The sequence below is a fragment of the Oculina patagonica genome, chromosome 4, assembly GCF_052425735.1.
Source record: "Oculina patagonica isolate OP01 chromosome 4, crgOcupat, whole genome shotgun sequence".
Lineage (NCBI taxonomy): Eukaryota > Metazoa > Cnidaria > Anthozoa > Scleractinia > Oculinidae > Oculina > Oculina patagonica.
Genome location: NC_135761.1, coordinates 5,804,335 through 5,819,386, shown reverse-complemented (window position 1 = coordinate 5,819,386; position 15,052 = coordinate 5,804,335). Strand labels below are relative to the sequence as shown.

Below are 15,052 nucleotides of genomic sequence, written 5' to 3'. Positions count from 1 at the left end.
TTCCAGCAGAAAAATAAAGTCGCTCACGAGCTTTTTGACGACCTCCTCTTCAATCAGTGAGCGTCATGATAGTTATTTTTCCAATTTTTTTTCTGACCCCCAGTGTCAATAATTGCCGTTCTTTCTCAAATTATCCCTTTACTTTACACTGGGTTGTACTATTGCGTACAAACTGTTCACGGTGTCACTATTTTGTCAGATCCCTATCATAGGGGTATCGAATGGTCTTTGCGAGCATGCGGGCTCAGCCTTTTTCTTCGCGAGCACGAGCATTCACAAAAGTTAGCCTTGCGAGCAACGAGCACTTTTCAAAAAGCTACCTTCACTGCACTTATAACCGAGTATGCGAGCACTTGTAAAAATATGCGAGCACGAGCAAACGGGCAGCCATTAAAATGTTGCGAGCGTTCCGAGCAGAAGCCTAATTTTGCAAGCACTGCAAAATTTTAAAGGACTGTCACCGCATATAACCCTCCTGTTGAAACAAACCCCTCGTGCACCGCACTCGCTTCTCTTTTATAATCAGTGCTTTTGGCTGGGGGGGGGGGGGGAGATGCGGGCAGCCCTATTTAGATCTGAACCCCCAAAAAGATCCTAGACTGTCCACAGCCCTCTATTTTTTCGTGTTTTTCGATCGATGAGCGCGCGGTGAGAACGGCGAGAGAACTGGACGCCAGCGCAAAACAGAAGAAGCAAGAGGGCGCTCGCTTCGTTTGCTTTTTTGCGTTGAAAAGTCGAGAGGCTGTGGACAGTCTAAAAAGATCCCCTATTTTAATTTACCCCATGCCTATACCCAGTTCCCCACCGTTTACCCGAGTTGACCCATTCTCCCTCTACTCTCGCTTTTACGAGTACAAAAGAGACGACTTGAGGCAAGTAAGTAAACTCCTGACGTTTTTCTTTTTAAAAGACACCTCAACGGATGAATAAAATAATAATAAAAAAGTTTATTCGAAAATTATAGCTTATTATGTGGCTGACCCACTCTTACCAAAATAAACAAAATCAATGCATGAAAACTAGATCCTCTTGAGCCTTGTTTGGGCTGCACATTCAGACTGTGACCTTCCGATCGGTTGATGACAGAAATCATCTCATTCAGATCACGTGCTCGGCATATGCGTGCGGTCGTATTTCGCCAAAGTTCACTACCAAATCGCTTTGCTATCCGGATCGCGGAGCAGGGCAATGTTCAATCACACAGTAAAGTAAAAAAAACGTTTTCAAAAGCTTTTTTAAACTCTGTTATGTGTCATTTTTAACATTTTGGCCGTGGTGATAAAAATGCCTCCAATTTTGTAAACAAAGGAACGTAGCGACTCAAAATATCGTTTGATTTGATTGGTTGTAAGGCCGGTGCACGCACCCGCCAAATGGCGCGGGAATTTCCAACCAATCAGCTCCTTGCATCGTCAATCGATCGCGTTGCATAACATTGTCCATTTAATTCAAGGGAATCACCTTGAACATTGAAATTCTGTTTTGGTGGGTAAAAACTCCTTGGTTTCAACGTCGTGCCCGAAAATGGGTTAACACATGTATATTTTATAACTTTGCTTTAATCGTTTTATCATTTTCAAAGGGCTGTGCCTCAGTTTTAAAAGTGTAGATTCGTCAGGGAAAAGCGTCCCTCAAATCTAGCAAATCTGCCTCAGCCAGTTCTCGGCCGGTTTCCTGCCGGTTTTCTGCAAATCGACAACATCTATTGTCTTTTAGCGGTAACTTTATATAAACATTGGATGAAACCGCCATCGCATGCCTTCGAGATCCTTGCTGTGCTTTAACTGCAGTGCTGGGATCGAAAGAAACGATGGAACGAGTCGCTTCGAAGCCTTTTGTTTACCACGACCGTGACAGTTCAACCGACGCCTTCGAGTGCTTAGCTGAATTTCGTGACAACGGAGTGCTTTGTGACGTTCTGTTATGCGTGGAAAATAAAGAAATACCAGCACATCGATTGATTCTGGCGGCTGTTTGCCCCTATTTCAGGGCGATGTTTCTCGGAAATCTTGCAGAAAGCGACCAACACCGCGTTGTGCTGTTCGATTTCGATGCAGCGGCGATCGAATTACTTGTGCAGTATTCCTACACCGGCCTGGTGGAAATCGACGAATTTAACGTACAGTCTTTACTGTATGCCTCGGCTCTCCTACATATTGATAAGGTAAAAGAGGCTTGTTGTGAATTTCTACTGAAAGCATTAGATGTTTGCAACTGCTTGGGTATTCGTTCACTCGCCGAGTCTTTGTCCTGCCATGAACTTTTCGAGATAGCTCATCAGTTCGTTGTTGACCACTTTGGAGATGTCCTCAAACAGGAAGAATTCTTGTTTCAGCCCTATGAATCGTTAAAGTGTCTGCTAGATAGCAAGTTTCTTAACACCTCATGTGAAGAGGAAGTGTTGAGCGGTGTTCTGGAATGGCTAAACTTCTGCTCTGTGGAACGCCAATCATACGCCCCTTCTCTTCTCAAGCGATCTTGTCTGAAGAAAGTTGCCCCGGATTTTCTTAGCGATCTAATCCTAAACGATTCCATCGTGCAAGCAAATTGTGAATGCCAACAGCTTATTTTAGAAGCACTAGAAGCTACACATTCTTCAAACTTACGGGATGTTTGCGAATTTCCTGGAATTCCACAGCGTTCGTATCGAACTAGCTGTGAAATCTTGCTGGCCATAGGAGGGGAGTCGGAAGGTGTAACCTTAAATAGCTGTCAGAGTTTTAGTCCAATTGGCAACAGCTGGAGCTGGGATATCCCAGGGAGGTTTGACGATTCCATGCGATTGGCCTGCATGAACGAAGGGCGCACTTATATGGCTGTAGCATCAACTGGGCAGTACACATATGTAGCGGGTGGTCATTCTTCCTGGACAGTGTTAGATTCTGTTGAAAGGTATGAATGGCCAGCAAATAAATGGTGTCAGTTGTCGTCAATGCATGTAGATCGAATGGGTGCTGGTTCGGCAGTCCTGGATGCCCAACCGATCATTATTGGAGGCTATAGCAAGACATCGGGCTATCTGTCATCTGTCGAGATGTATGACCCTTTGATTGACAGCTGGACATTAATTTCACCAATGAGAGCAAAGCGAAGTTATCTTGGTGCTGTGGCATTAGGAGGGGCTGTGTATGCCATTGGTGGGCTGGGTGGAGGGCATGGCAGTTCAGATGATTGGCTGGTGTCAGTTGAAAACTTAGAGCCTCACAGAGGAATTTGGCTACCTGTGGCACCCCTATTGCAGCCCAGGGCTTACTTTGGTGCAGTTCAAAAACATGGTAATTTTTCTATTTTCTACTTCTTAGTTTCCTATTTTGCACTTCCTTTTTAGCTACCATACACAAGAAGAGGGGGTGGGGGAGGGGTGGTAAAAAAATGTCAAGGGTGTGAAGATCTTTTTTGGAACAATCTATTCTGGCAAATTTGGTGGTCATGGGCAGATACAGTGTAAGTGGGCCTGTGGCTCCTCCCTTCTCTTAGACTTTTTTTTTTAAAAAAATGAAACCAATCTTCTTATGCAAATAGTACTGGGGTTGTGTTGTGGGTATGGGGCAAGGTTGCTCAGGCCCTAGCTCTTTCTAAATTTTCTAGATCCACCCCTGGTGGAAGACTTACTGTTTGTGTCTCCTTTAATACCTTTTTGTGACTGAAGGGAATTACCCACATCCCCTGTAGGAAGTGGTGGATTCCCCTAATACCAGTTTATGTTGAAACGAAAATGTTCAGATGCCCTTTTGATGAAATTAGTACCAGCTAGTATAAATTATTGACCTGAGGACTATCTTGGCTTAATAAATTCTTGTATAGATTTTCAACCTGAAATATTTTTCATACTGAGGATGTAGCTTGACAGAGCTCCATGTGGTTTTGAAATCTCTGTAGGGCTTTGTCCCCAGGGGAGGGGGAGGGGGTACTCAAGATTTCAAGCGACAGGGGTGATTGAAGGATTGTTTTGGGTATGAAAGTTTCGATTCTGGTTTATTTTTGGGTAGGAAAATTTGGCAAGTATTTTTTGGACTTATGTGGAGATTTTTTGGGTATTAAAAGAAACAATCTAAAGATTTGTGGTATTGCCTTGGCTGTATAGTTCCGCAAATAAAGTAGAAATGTGTTTTGCTGTAAATTTTGCTCTATATTTTTTGGGGGGGGTGGGTTTGTTGTTATAGCCCTAGGGATTTTTTTTTTGCATCTTGATTTTTGCTTCCATTCAATCATCCCTGTCACTTTAAATCCCGAGTACCCCCCTTGGGGCTTTGTCATCAGTATGGGCTTTATTGATTCAAATCTTAGACATCTCTTGAGCAGAGGAAGAAAATATTGCATTTATAATTATTAAGTGCACTTATAGGGATGGATGTTTACTCGAGCTATAAGGAGTTGGGAGTTATTTTATTTAATTTTGGTCTGTTTTGTAGGTTCAATCTATGCTATTGGAGGCTTCAACTCATCCTGGTTAAACACAGCTGAAAGATTTGATCCACGGGAAGGTAGATGGTACGGCATTCAACCAATGAAATCCCCTCGAAGCAGTGCAGGTGCAAGTGTCTTGGGAGACTGTCTTTATGTTGTCGGAGGATTTAATGGTGTGAGAAATTTGAATTCAGCTGAATGTTTTGATATGAGGGCTGGAAAATGGATGAATGTTTCATCTTTGCAAAATACTAGATATGGAATGGCACTTACAGCATTAGAAATATAAACTGGTTTCAAGAAATGTAGTTTACTTGGACAAACTGAGTGTGTTTCTTGTGACCTGACATTTGGAGAATATAATTATGCCTGGTTAAGGCTGGAGTTTTACAAGTTTTCAGGAGTAATGATTATCACCAATAGCAAAATACTAAATTATGTAAATAATATAAAAATTTTTTATAATGAATTATCTTTATTTTTTAGCTTATAAAAACAAATGGTTGATGATACATGTATTGAGATATTAATTTTAAAGGATTGTTTGAATTTTTTGCACACCAAATTTGTTTTATACTTTTTATGAAACCTGTACAATTTGCCCTTTTCATCATTTTATTGTATGTATTGCAAATGTTAGTTGGATGTATTTATACATAATAGAGGTAATTATATAAATTTAATTAATATTTTGGCATTCAACTCCTTCCAAACTCACAGGCAATCATCTTGCATGGTTCCGGTAAAATATATTATTAGTACCCTAATATTACTAAATTAAATAATGATTTTATGATTAATCCAGAAATTAGATATTAATTAACAATCAACAATGATGAAACCTGGAATTTGTTTTTTGGCTTTTTATTAAAAATATCTACTCAACATTATTAGCAGCAATGTTTTTCTTTTCATAACCATAACTTGGCTATATAAAACTACCGGTACTTGTAACAAAATTTAAACTTCTCAGACTGAATTTGTTAGCAAGCTGAAAATCTACCTACGAACAACCTCTTAGTAAAGAGGGCATCTTTTTATGCTTTCTGGGTCTTAAATTATAAAAATATCACAGTGATTAAAATACACTGTCTGGAAACCAAAATACCTGCATCTTCATTTATTGTATCTATTGTTTAAAAAACTATAACCTTTTTATCCAATATCAACATACAAATTCTCCCAACTGTTCACTATACATATCTTGTAGTACAACTTAGAGGAATTTGTTTAAATAGCAACAAGCTGAACGCAATTTATTTCCCTTAAATATTATTTTCTTAGTGATCTAAATACTTTACCATGGATTAAAAAGTTTGATCATGACTTTCAGCAAATGATATTTGATTTACCATATAAATATCCAAAACTACAAGCAACTTAGAACACAACTAAATAAAAAATTATGAAACAAAATTCAAGAGTTTTCCTTCAGAGGAATGAATACCCCTCCCCGCCCTTTGTGATGTCACCTCCCCCATTTTAGTTCTTTAGGGCTTAATGCCGTTGGGGAAAACTTGTATCAAAATGTGTGCAAATCATGATTGGTGTTGGTTTTACTTCTGATTGGTTGAGAAAGAGATGCAAGTCTTTCAAACCAATCACCACTTTTTTAATGCAAAACCAATAAATCAATTAAAAGTAAACACATATTATTTGTTAACACTGTAATAGTTTTTTTTTTCATAAAATAGAAATTCCTGTTGTTGCTGACAGTAGCTAAACAATGCACATTGCCCCCTAATGAATTAATGCCTAAGAAGTTGCTTTGGTAGTGAAAAGGTTTAAAACAATAAAGAAGCCAAAACTAACAATACTACCGTAATCTTGACAATTAAAACAAACTAATTAAATGCTAACAGTACATTGCTGCCAGCAGAGCAACTGCCAAAAACATTAACAATTGAAATGTCATTTTTTATGGGAAAAAAACAATTAAAAGGTGTCTGGATGCTGTACAGAAATGATGGAAAATAACACAACAGTGACCTATGAATTAAAAGGCTCACTTTAAAAAAAGAGTGATAGCCTAGGCCAATAGTAGAAAGCTAAGAGGAATAAGGAAGAGTCACTCCTGTCCGGCTGCATTTTACAGCATTTCATCCAGCAATACTGAATCCCGTAAGCATTTGTACAGTCACTCTTGTCCCAAGCTATCACTCCTTTTTCAAAGTTACATTTTTATGAATATGACAGCTCGGTAAACTAAACCTCTGTCCTAAACTCAAAGTCTTAAGTGCTTATAAAGAAGGCTGTGGAAATCAGGTATTTTCTAGACGCTGTTCTGTTATAAACTGTATATCCTGTCTATGACCTTGACTGAACTTATCCTAACCTGCACCTGTGAGTCAATATTTTGGGGTCATGCAATTAATTTTATAGCAAGATCTATGGAAAATATGTCATTGGATATGTATTAGTAATCAAATGGTGACGAGTGAAATTACAATAATTTCACTCGCGTTTTGTCAAAATGCTTATAATTTCCCGAGCCTTTAGGCGATGGAAATTATTAGCATTTTGACAAAATGCAAGTGAAATTATTTCCTAATTTCACGAGTATACCATTTGATTACATTTTAATATCATAGGTGACAAATTACGCTTGCAATCGTAGGTTTTTGACTGGTTTATTGCATCACAAACTCTAAGCTTTGAAAAGTTGAAAGCATACATTTTGCTCAAGTTCGCAAGTTTTTTATTCTTTGAAGAAAACCTTTAAGAGATTCCTTTTTGCTGTTGACAAAAAGTTTCAAAGATGAATCAACTGTCATTTATTTCTCATATTATGACTGTAGTTTCGTCTTGAATGAACTGAAAACGGTGCCCGTGTAAAACGCTCAAAAATCCGCTCGATGCCATTTATGTAATTGGCTTAAATCTAGAAGTCGTTTCGACGTTTTGAAATATAAAATATCATCAAAAGTTTTATTACATGGCCAAGGCTAGCTGGCTAAGATGAAATTCAATCGAAAATGTACAAAGTTTAAGCTTTAAAACATCTTTTATTATGGACGCCATCTTGCCGCTAACAATGTTGCCATGGCAATTTTATAATTTCACATGTGAAATTATAAATTAACGCTAAAATTTCGCGCCAAAATTAAGGACTAATTTGTCACCTATGATATTAGTACATTAACTCCTGGTATCTTCTCTAGAAAGGAGAAACAAATCATGCTAACAGTGGTTAAAATAAAAATTGCCAAAGTATTGTTTGGATTTGACAAAAAGGTGTTAGATCAATATCTGGAGTCTAGATTGACATCATCAATACATTTCATGCCATTGTAAATTACTGTACATGATTTTTACAGCCTCCAATCTTTGCACCAGAGTTAAGGGGGTTATGCTTACAGGGTAGGATATGGCCATTTCAGGCTACGTTTACACGGACACGGTTATCAATCAACACGGTTTCATGACCTCGAAACCGCATCGAAAACGACAAGGTTACACGGAACCTATTTAACCATTTTCCAACTGTCTTCAAATGCGATTGTATAAGCAAGCGCTGCTCTCTATGCGCGTTTCACCATGTTTACCCTCGTCAGCCAGCCAATTTGTGCCAAAATACAGTGCCGTTTTCAAATCGATGCGGTTTCGTCGTTTTTTGACTGTTTACACGTCCAACGAAACCGTATCGTTTTTTGAAAATGCTCCACTTTTGACAGCGTTTTCAAAACGACCCGGTTTCAGTAGTGGTCTCAATCGGTGCCGTGTAAACAAAAGGCGTAACCACATCGAAAGCGATGCGGTTACAAATGAAACCGTGTCCGTGTAAACAGTGCCCAGTAAAGCCTGCAATTTGTTGGTCTCTCATTTAGCTTCTGTATGACAGAATCTGGACACAATGGCCATAATATGATGACACAACTACTTTTTTGCCTTTAAGCAGATCAATCCCAACTGGGGTCTTCTTTGTTGCAAAATTTACGACATATGTACCATCCAAATTAAAAACATGGACACAGTTATTTTCACTGTCGCATACCAAAATGCAATCATTTAATCTGTCCACTGCAATTCCTCTTGGGCATCTGAAGTCACCTGTTCCAGCTCCCACTCTTCCAAACTGTCGAACGTACACGCCATTGCCGTCAAACACTTTTATGCAATTGTTTCCTTTGTCTGAAGTGTAGAATTCCTCCTTATGGTAAACAGTGCCCAATGGTGTGTCAAAACCCTCTGGGCCACGCCCTCCAAATTGGCGCACAAATGTTCCATCAAGCAAAAAGATCTGGACACGATTGTTTTCAGTATCTGTGACAATAATGTTGTCATTTTCATCCACTGAAACACCTTCGGACCAACCAAATTCGCCCTGATTTGAACCTCTCTTGCCAAAGTTCATGAGGAATTGGCCGGTTTTGTCAAATATTTGCACTCTAAAATTCCTGCTGTCCATGACAATAATTTTGTTAGTTCTGGTATATGTTATTCCAGTTGGACCCAGAAATTGCCCTTCATCGCTGCCTTTCTTGCCAAATTTAAATAAAAACTTTCCAGCTTCATCGAAGACTTCAACTCTATTGTTGAAATAATCCGCAACAGCGATTTCTCCTTGTGCGTTTGAAGCGACACCCCCTGGGTTCTTGAAATTGCCCTTCCTTGTGCCTTTGTGTCCAATTTTCTTGATTACTCTCCCAATCGAGTCAACATCAGAACTACCCCTGGGGGTATTCAAACTGGGGAGTTTTCTCTCGCTTATTTTTCTTCTTACTTCCCCAATACAATGTTTCTCCAGGTTGATTTGTAAATCATGGTTAGGAAAAAACTCAAGCTGTTCACCACACCTGTCTTTCAGCTCATCAGCATCTTCAAAGTTCATAAGACTTATTTCTCGGAGTTGCTCGGTGAGAACCTTTGACATCTCTGTCAACTCTTGAACGTCTCCTTTAACCAAAACCCCTTCAGCTGTTTCAAGACAGGCGGCAGAATTTGCCATCAAACTACCCATGTTCTGTCTTTGATTCTGAAGCGATTTTTGCTTCTTACTGTAAAAGTCTTCCACATCCTCGCACAATTTACTCTCTTGATTTCTGATCAATTCTACAACAATGTTTGCAGTCAAATGAATATCGTCTTTGGCTTTCTTCCAATCGGCCTGCAAGTTTTCCAATGCGTGATCTAAAATAGCAAGCCTTTTTTCCATATCTTGAACTACAGGCTTACTTTTCTCGAGTGATTTCTGAATGTCCAATCGCTCTTGCCTTCCAGGGGTGATCTCAAGAAATTTAATCAACACATTGTTCGTTGGCAGAGAGCTTACACCGCCGGGGGGTACCTGAGAAACCCGCCTACACGTTGGACAACGGATGATTTCAGGATCTGAACGAGCCATGTTCTCAAGGCATGCTTTGCACACGTTATGAGCACAAGTTGGAAGACATTTCGGTTCTTTCAGTTCTTCAAGACAGACAGGACAGGACAGCTCTTCGTTCAAAACTCTGGTGAGGTTAGCTGTCACAGTTGTCGTTGGCGAAGCCGTGGCCATTTTACGATAGCTTCTTGAACGTAAACGATGGACAGCCAGTAGAAATATAAATAAGTGGTCACAAGGCGATTCTTGGTTATGCCTTGGGCAGTCACGTTTCAACCACTCCGACAAAAACAGCTGAAACAAACGTGCTGCTGTGTGCCCAGATGTGCGGAAGTGATAAGTAAAATTGCGACCGAGGAAGATCTGGGTACTAGTGGAACGCCTGGTAGTTGATTGCCCTTGGCATGACTTTGAATTTTTTTCGCTTTTGGTTATTTTGTAGATTGATTTGCTTGGTATCCATTGCGGTTTAAGTGTTGTTTTTTTTTTTACTTTTTAACAGTAGGACTTCGCTTTTTAGGGGACGGTTCATTTTTTATGAGATAGGGGGGGGGGGCTGGTGGGATTTGAGGGGGGGGGGCCATCCGAAAAAATTTGGCTTTAAAGGGGGGGCCAGCCAAAAAAATATGGCCTGTAAGGGGGGGTCACTAAATATAATTGTACTTTTAAGTGTTGTAAAGAGGCTTCTGTAAGAGTAAAAAAAAATTGCCAGAATGCCCAAAATAACATTCCTGAGGTTCTCAAAATTCAATTTTTCCCGGGGGAGCATGCCCCTGAACCCCCTACTTTGTTATGTACCAAATGCCATTAACTAAACCCAACAGCTTATTGGTTACAAGTGCAGACAACCCATACTAACAGACGACATCCACAATAAACAGTTGAGGCAATGCCAGCTATTTGGGATGTGTTTTTTGTACACTGATAAATTCTTTATTCACAAGGCTCGATATATTTTAATTTGTTTTTTTTTTTGGGGGGGGGGGGTCATCGAAAAAAAAATTGATTTCGAGGGGGGCCAGGCAAAAATTTTCGATGAAGAAGGGGGGTCATTATATATAACAGTGACTATCTATCAAATCCCACCAGCCCCCCCCCCCCTACCCCATAAAAAATGAACGGTCCCTAGGAATAAGAAATTCAGCTAAATATGGCACTGAACAACTGACAAGCCTACAACAAGGCCGACTCCAACTGCAACCAAAAACAGCACTGAACCGAAAACCGTTTCGGTGTCGATGAAAAGGTTAGGAGACGGGCTAGGACTTGCACCATCAGTAAACAGTAAGGAGGCGAAGATGGCGTTGGATAGGGAATGTATTGCGCATGGATCACCAACAGAATCTGCGCATTGCTCAAACCTGGGCACCTGAGGGAAAGAGGAGCAGAGGGCGACCTCAAGAGACATGGAATAGAACTGTGGAGGAAGAAAGACAGAAGATAGGTTTTGCCACCTGGACAGAAGCAGTCAGTGTTGCAAGAAACAGTGCATGTAATGGCAAAGAATCAATGGCCCTATTTTCACAGAGGAGACTTGGATATCGTAAGTCACTCCGCTCAGATATACCTACCAACAGACAAAAGGCATCCTTTTTCTATATCCTTGGCGGAATGATTATACTCCGATGCATGGGCCGTAAGGTGCGTCTCCGGTTGAAAAAAACTTTGATTCTGGTCTGAAAAGGGGTATCGATTTATGGATCAGGTCTGAAACTGGGTAGGGAAAATCGTATATTTTGGTCTGAATAAAATGAAGCCCACCGCACACCCACCCCAAATAGTCGGAGAGTCCTCCCTTCAGGCTATTGAGGTAAATAGTTTTGAAGGTTTGTTACTCTTCGAGGGTTTTTACTTACGGGATTTTTAGGAACGTCGCTCTTTCGGAACATAGAGCGCTTTCTTTTGACGTCACGGCTTTTTGGCCTCTATTTTTCAACGCAAAAGAACGTGAAACTCCCTCGGGCCTCCCGTTTTTCGCTGGCGTCCAGTTCTCTCGCGGTTCTCTTTCCTGTTCAACGATCAAAGAAAAATACGAGAAAGAAAAGGAATTTGGACACGGAATGTCATTTGCAGATTTAATTAAGGGGGATCCTTCTTAACTGTTGGGAATAAGATAATTGCCTTGCAACACAATGGGTTTTCCCGATAAAGTCCCGCTAAAGATCACTCGCTCACGAATAGAAGTTTTTAAAACAGATATATATTTCTCACACAAGGTCCCGAGTTCGATTACAACACTCTCACTGTTTCTAGAACAAAAGATCAACTAATCGTACAAGCTTTCTTCGATTGGCTACAGATTTCAGATTACAGATACTAACGATGACAGATTCGATGCGTGTCCGTTTCCGGTCAACTAAACAATCATAGACGCGTTAAAAGGCTTTGATTATAAAAACACACGATTTCCGACATAACTACAGATCTAGAGCAGTTGCTAAGGAATTGCTAAAGATGTCCCGTTTTGGTAGCAAACCATTTTGGAGCGTTTGGTAATGCTTAACGATGAATAGGTCGCCCCTTAAGAAGTTCTGACAATACAGTTGTTTATATTACGCCATAAAATTAATAAAACGAATTAAGCATTAAGCGTGTGGACGTTCTTATTCTGTTAGTACTAATTTTAATTTTCAGTTCTATATGCCCTTTCAGTTTTAGGTTTTTTCTATTCCGGTCACGTGACTTGTCAATTATTACCGTGATTTGATACTCTTGAAGGACTCTTCAGTGGAACAAAATTGTTCAAAACCCTTATCCGTAGGAGGTTTGGTTTCCAACAACAAAAAGACGGTCAGAAATCTTCCTTATCATCAAATTGGTAGTTAAGAAAGACCCCCCTTAAGATGTTATGTATACGTTACACTCGTGCACAAAGATAAAGAATAAGCCGGATACGTCGATACAATATGATAGCAAGCAGTCACTTATTGAATAAATTTCAGCTACAGCATTCACTGTGTACAAATTACGTTTTTAAATCTCTTAATTAAATATATTTACCGTAGGTGCTGAAATGTCATGAATTTTCTTTCACCGTGTTTATCAAGATAAAAACTTGCATAGTGCTTGTATTATGTTATATTCTTTACCCAGTTGTCTTGCACGTCAAATCTGTTTAGTTTTCAGCGCTTTAGAACGTCGTTCTATTTACTTATCTAGCCCGTGTGTCATTCGAAGTTTAAATGTGAAAATGTTGTTTAGTTTGCTGCTGTCAGTCAGTAAATTTTGAACGTCAGCTGTGGTAATTTCGATTGGCAGATACAACTGTCACTGCAGTTATCGTATTTACACTTTTGCAATGAGAGTCGGGAGAACAGGAAAATTTCTGGCGCATCTAATGCTTTGGAAACATGTTAAAATTATTACCAGTAAACAAAAATATACAATTATCCACTACTAGCTAAAAATCAAGGCGCAGGCTTCAAATAGAAAAGTCAACTGATCTAAAGTGACGTTTATTTTTCACACCAAGTTTGTAAATTATTCATAATGGCAAGGATTTTCTTTGACTGTTTGCGATTAGAATTACTGACAACGTTATGACTGGGGTCCAAAAAGTCAAAGAACAGTTCGTATTGCAAAGGAAAGTGGCACGCGACATGTTTTTCGCCGAAATAATTTTTATTGTGGGCCCAAAAGTTTTACCTTATTTTTAAGCTTTTTCTTTGCATTAAGTTATCGTTAAAAAAAATCGTTTTCTCACCTCTTATTTTTATATCAATGGGAATTTTGCCCAAGTCATTAATTTGATGAGGTCTTTTTCAGTGCGACAGTAAATCGGTTCGGCCTGGCATTAACTGATGTTGACTTTGAAAAGGCCGAGTTTGCGTAGAAGTTTCGTCACAGAAGAGGCTAAATGTCATCCACTGACAGTCATCTTCCGATTACTGAGATTAATGAATAATTAAAAAATATTCGCTGGATTGTTTTACTTTCCTCTTCACATGCAGCTGCACACGATTTGTTTGTCCCATTGAGCGAGACTCATTTTGCCTTATTTACGCCAAAACTGGCAACGCAAGTTGCCTTGGTAAAGTGCGCACTTCGAAGAAAACGGTCGTTTTAACGTAGAAAAAAAAAAACGCTCGCGACAGCTCGATAGGGCTTCTTGTGTGGACCGCGCTATCATGGACAAAAGAAAAAGAACTAGGTCATTTGGTCAATCGTTCATCTTTAAGGTAACTTTAGTCCGGTCATTATACTAACATTCGCCATTTCACTTTACGATGATTTTTTTCCAGCCTCTTTGAACGCTGTTGTTTTTTTTCCTTTTCTCTACAGGTTAATACAGTCCTGCTCCTGTTGCAGTTGCAATCGGGTAAGGTTATTATTCTGTGGAATTGAGTCTTTTTTAAGGGCAAACAAAAACACTTTCACCGAAAGCAAGCATCGACTTAATTAAAATTTCGGTCTGAAGCCGGCAGCGCTTTGTCGGAGATGAAAACCTGCTTTTTCGGTTTTTGCTCGCTTCTTGCTTTGAACTTTTATTTTATTGCGCTTTTCTGGTATCCTATGTAGCAAGATGGCTAAAATATTTTAGATTATTGGTCAGCGGGGGGTTTTACTTAGAACACAGCAACTTTTAGCTGAAATGAACTGAAATGTGAATGAGATACACACACATCTCTTTTTTATTGCGGTATATAGCTTGCTATCTTTGCCTTTTTGCCGTTTTTAGGCTGAAAAAGAAGTTGTGTTTCAATTTATGCCGAACACGTTCACTGGTTAGAAATCGCCCGATAGACATCATATATCAAGTTGTAACTAGCTTGTCGTCGAGTTTTGCATAACCGAATATCGCTCATTTATATGTAGGTATAACTGATCAAATCTCGCCATAAAATGATTCAAACAAACGTCTTTCATTACTACGCCGATTTTTTTCTTTTGGATACAAACTCGACACAATACTTTTTCGTTTAAATAAAGGTTTGAATTTTTACTGTGGTGTCAAAAAGTGAAAGGCAATTCATTCAATCGCCAGGTGAATTGAGAAAATTTGGAATTCAAATGCTGCGTTGCATAGAATATTTTGATGTTTAACTCGTATATTTTTCGTTCATGTTGTGGTTTAGGGGATTGTCACGCGAAATCTTTCGTGGTAAAATAATTATTTTAGCTTAAAATACGACAAACTGGCAGAAATTTTAAGCAGTTCAGTGTTTAAAAGATAAACGTCAAAAATCGCCTGCGAGAAAATTGTATTCAAGCACCTTGCTCTATTAAAATGTGTCTATTCCCTACAGCGGGTGTTCATTTTTATTCATAAAAATAAAACACCCCTCTTTTTGGCTTCAAAGGTTAATGAAATCGTGCAACCAT

At 39.3% G+C, this 15,052-nt stretch overlaps 3 protein-coding genes across 3 annotated transcripts in view; 2 read left to right on the top strand and 1 right to left on the bottom strand.

Moving 5' to 3' along the window:
• The first annotated feature begins 1,217 nt into the window (after positions 1-1,217).
• Positions 1,218-5,292, top strand: LOC144649221 (kelch-like protein 20). The gene is made up of 2 exons (XM_078508678.1): positions 1,218-3,275; positions 4,413-5,292. Exons 1-2 carry the CDS (start codon positions 1,811-1,813, stop codon positions 4,694-4,696), a joined length of 1,749 nt encoding a protein of 582 aa, XP_078364804.1. The 5' UTR covers positions 1,218-1,810; the 3' UTR covers positions 4,697-5,292.
• Positions 5,293-5,440: 148 nt separating this feature from the next.
• Positions 5,441-10,182, bottom strand: LOC144649222 (uncharacterized). Its single transcript, XM_078508679.1, has one exon. The coding sequence runs from the start codon at positions 9,902-9,904 to the stop codon at positions 8,231-8,233; it is 1,674 nt and encodes a 557-aa protein (XP_078364805.1). The 5' UTR covers positions 9,905-10,182; the 3' UTR covers positions 5,441-8,230.
• Positions 10,183-10,869: 687 nt separating this feature from the next.
• The window catches only part of LOC144651176 (uncharacterized), a 57,039-nt gene continuing 52,856 nt past the window's right edge, over positions 10,870-15,052 (top strand). Inside the window, 2 exon segments of the mRNA XM_078511067.1 lie at positions 10,870-11,371; positions 14,012-14,048. Coding sequence (XP_078367193.1) covers positions 11,057-11,371; positions 14,012-14,048 — 352 coding nt within the window. The 5' untranslated portion in view covers positions 10,870-11,056.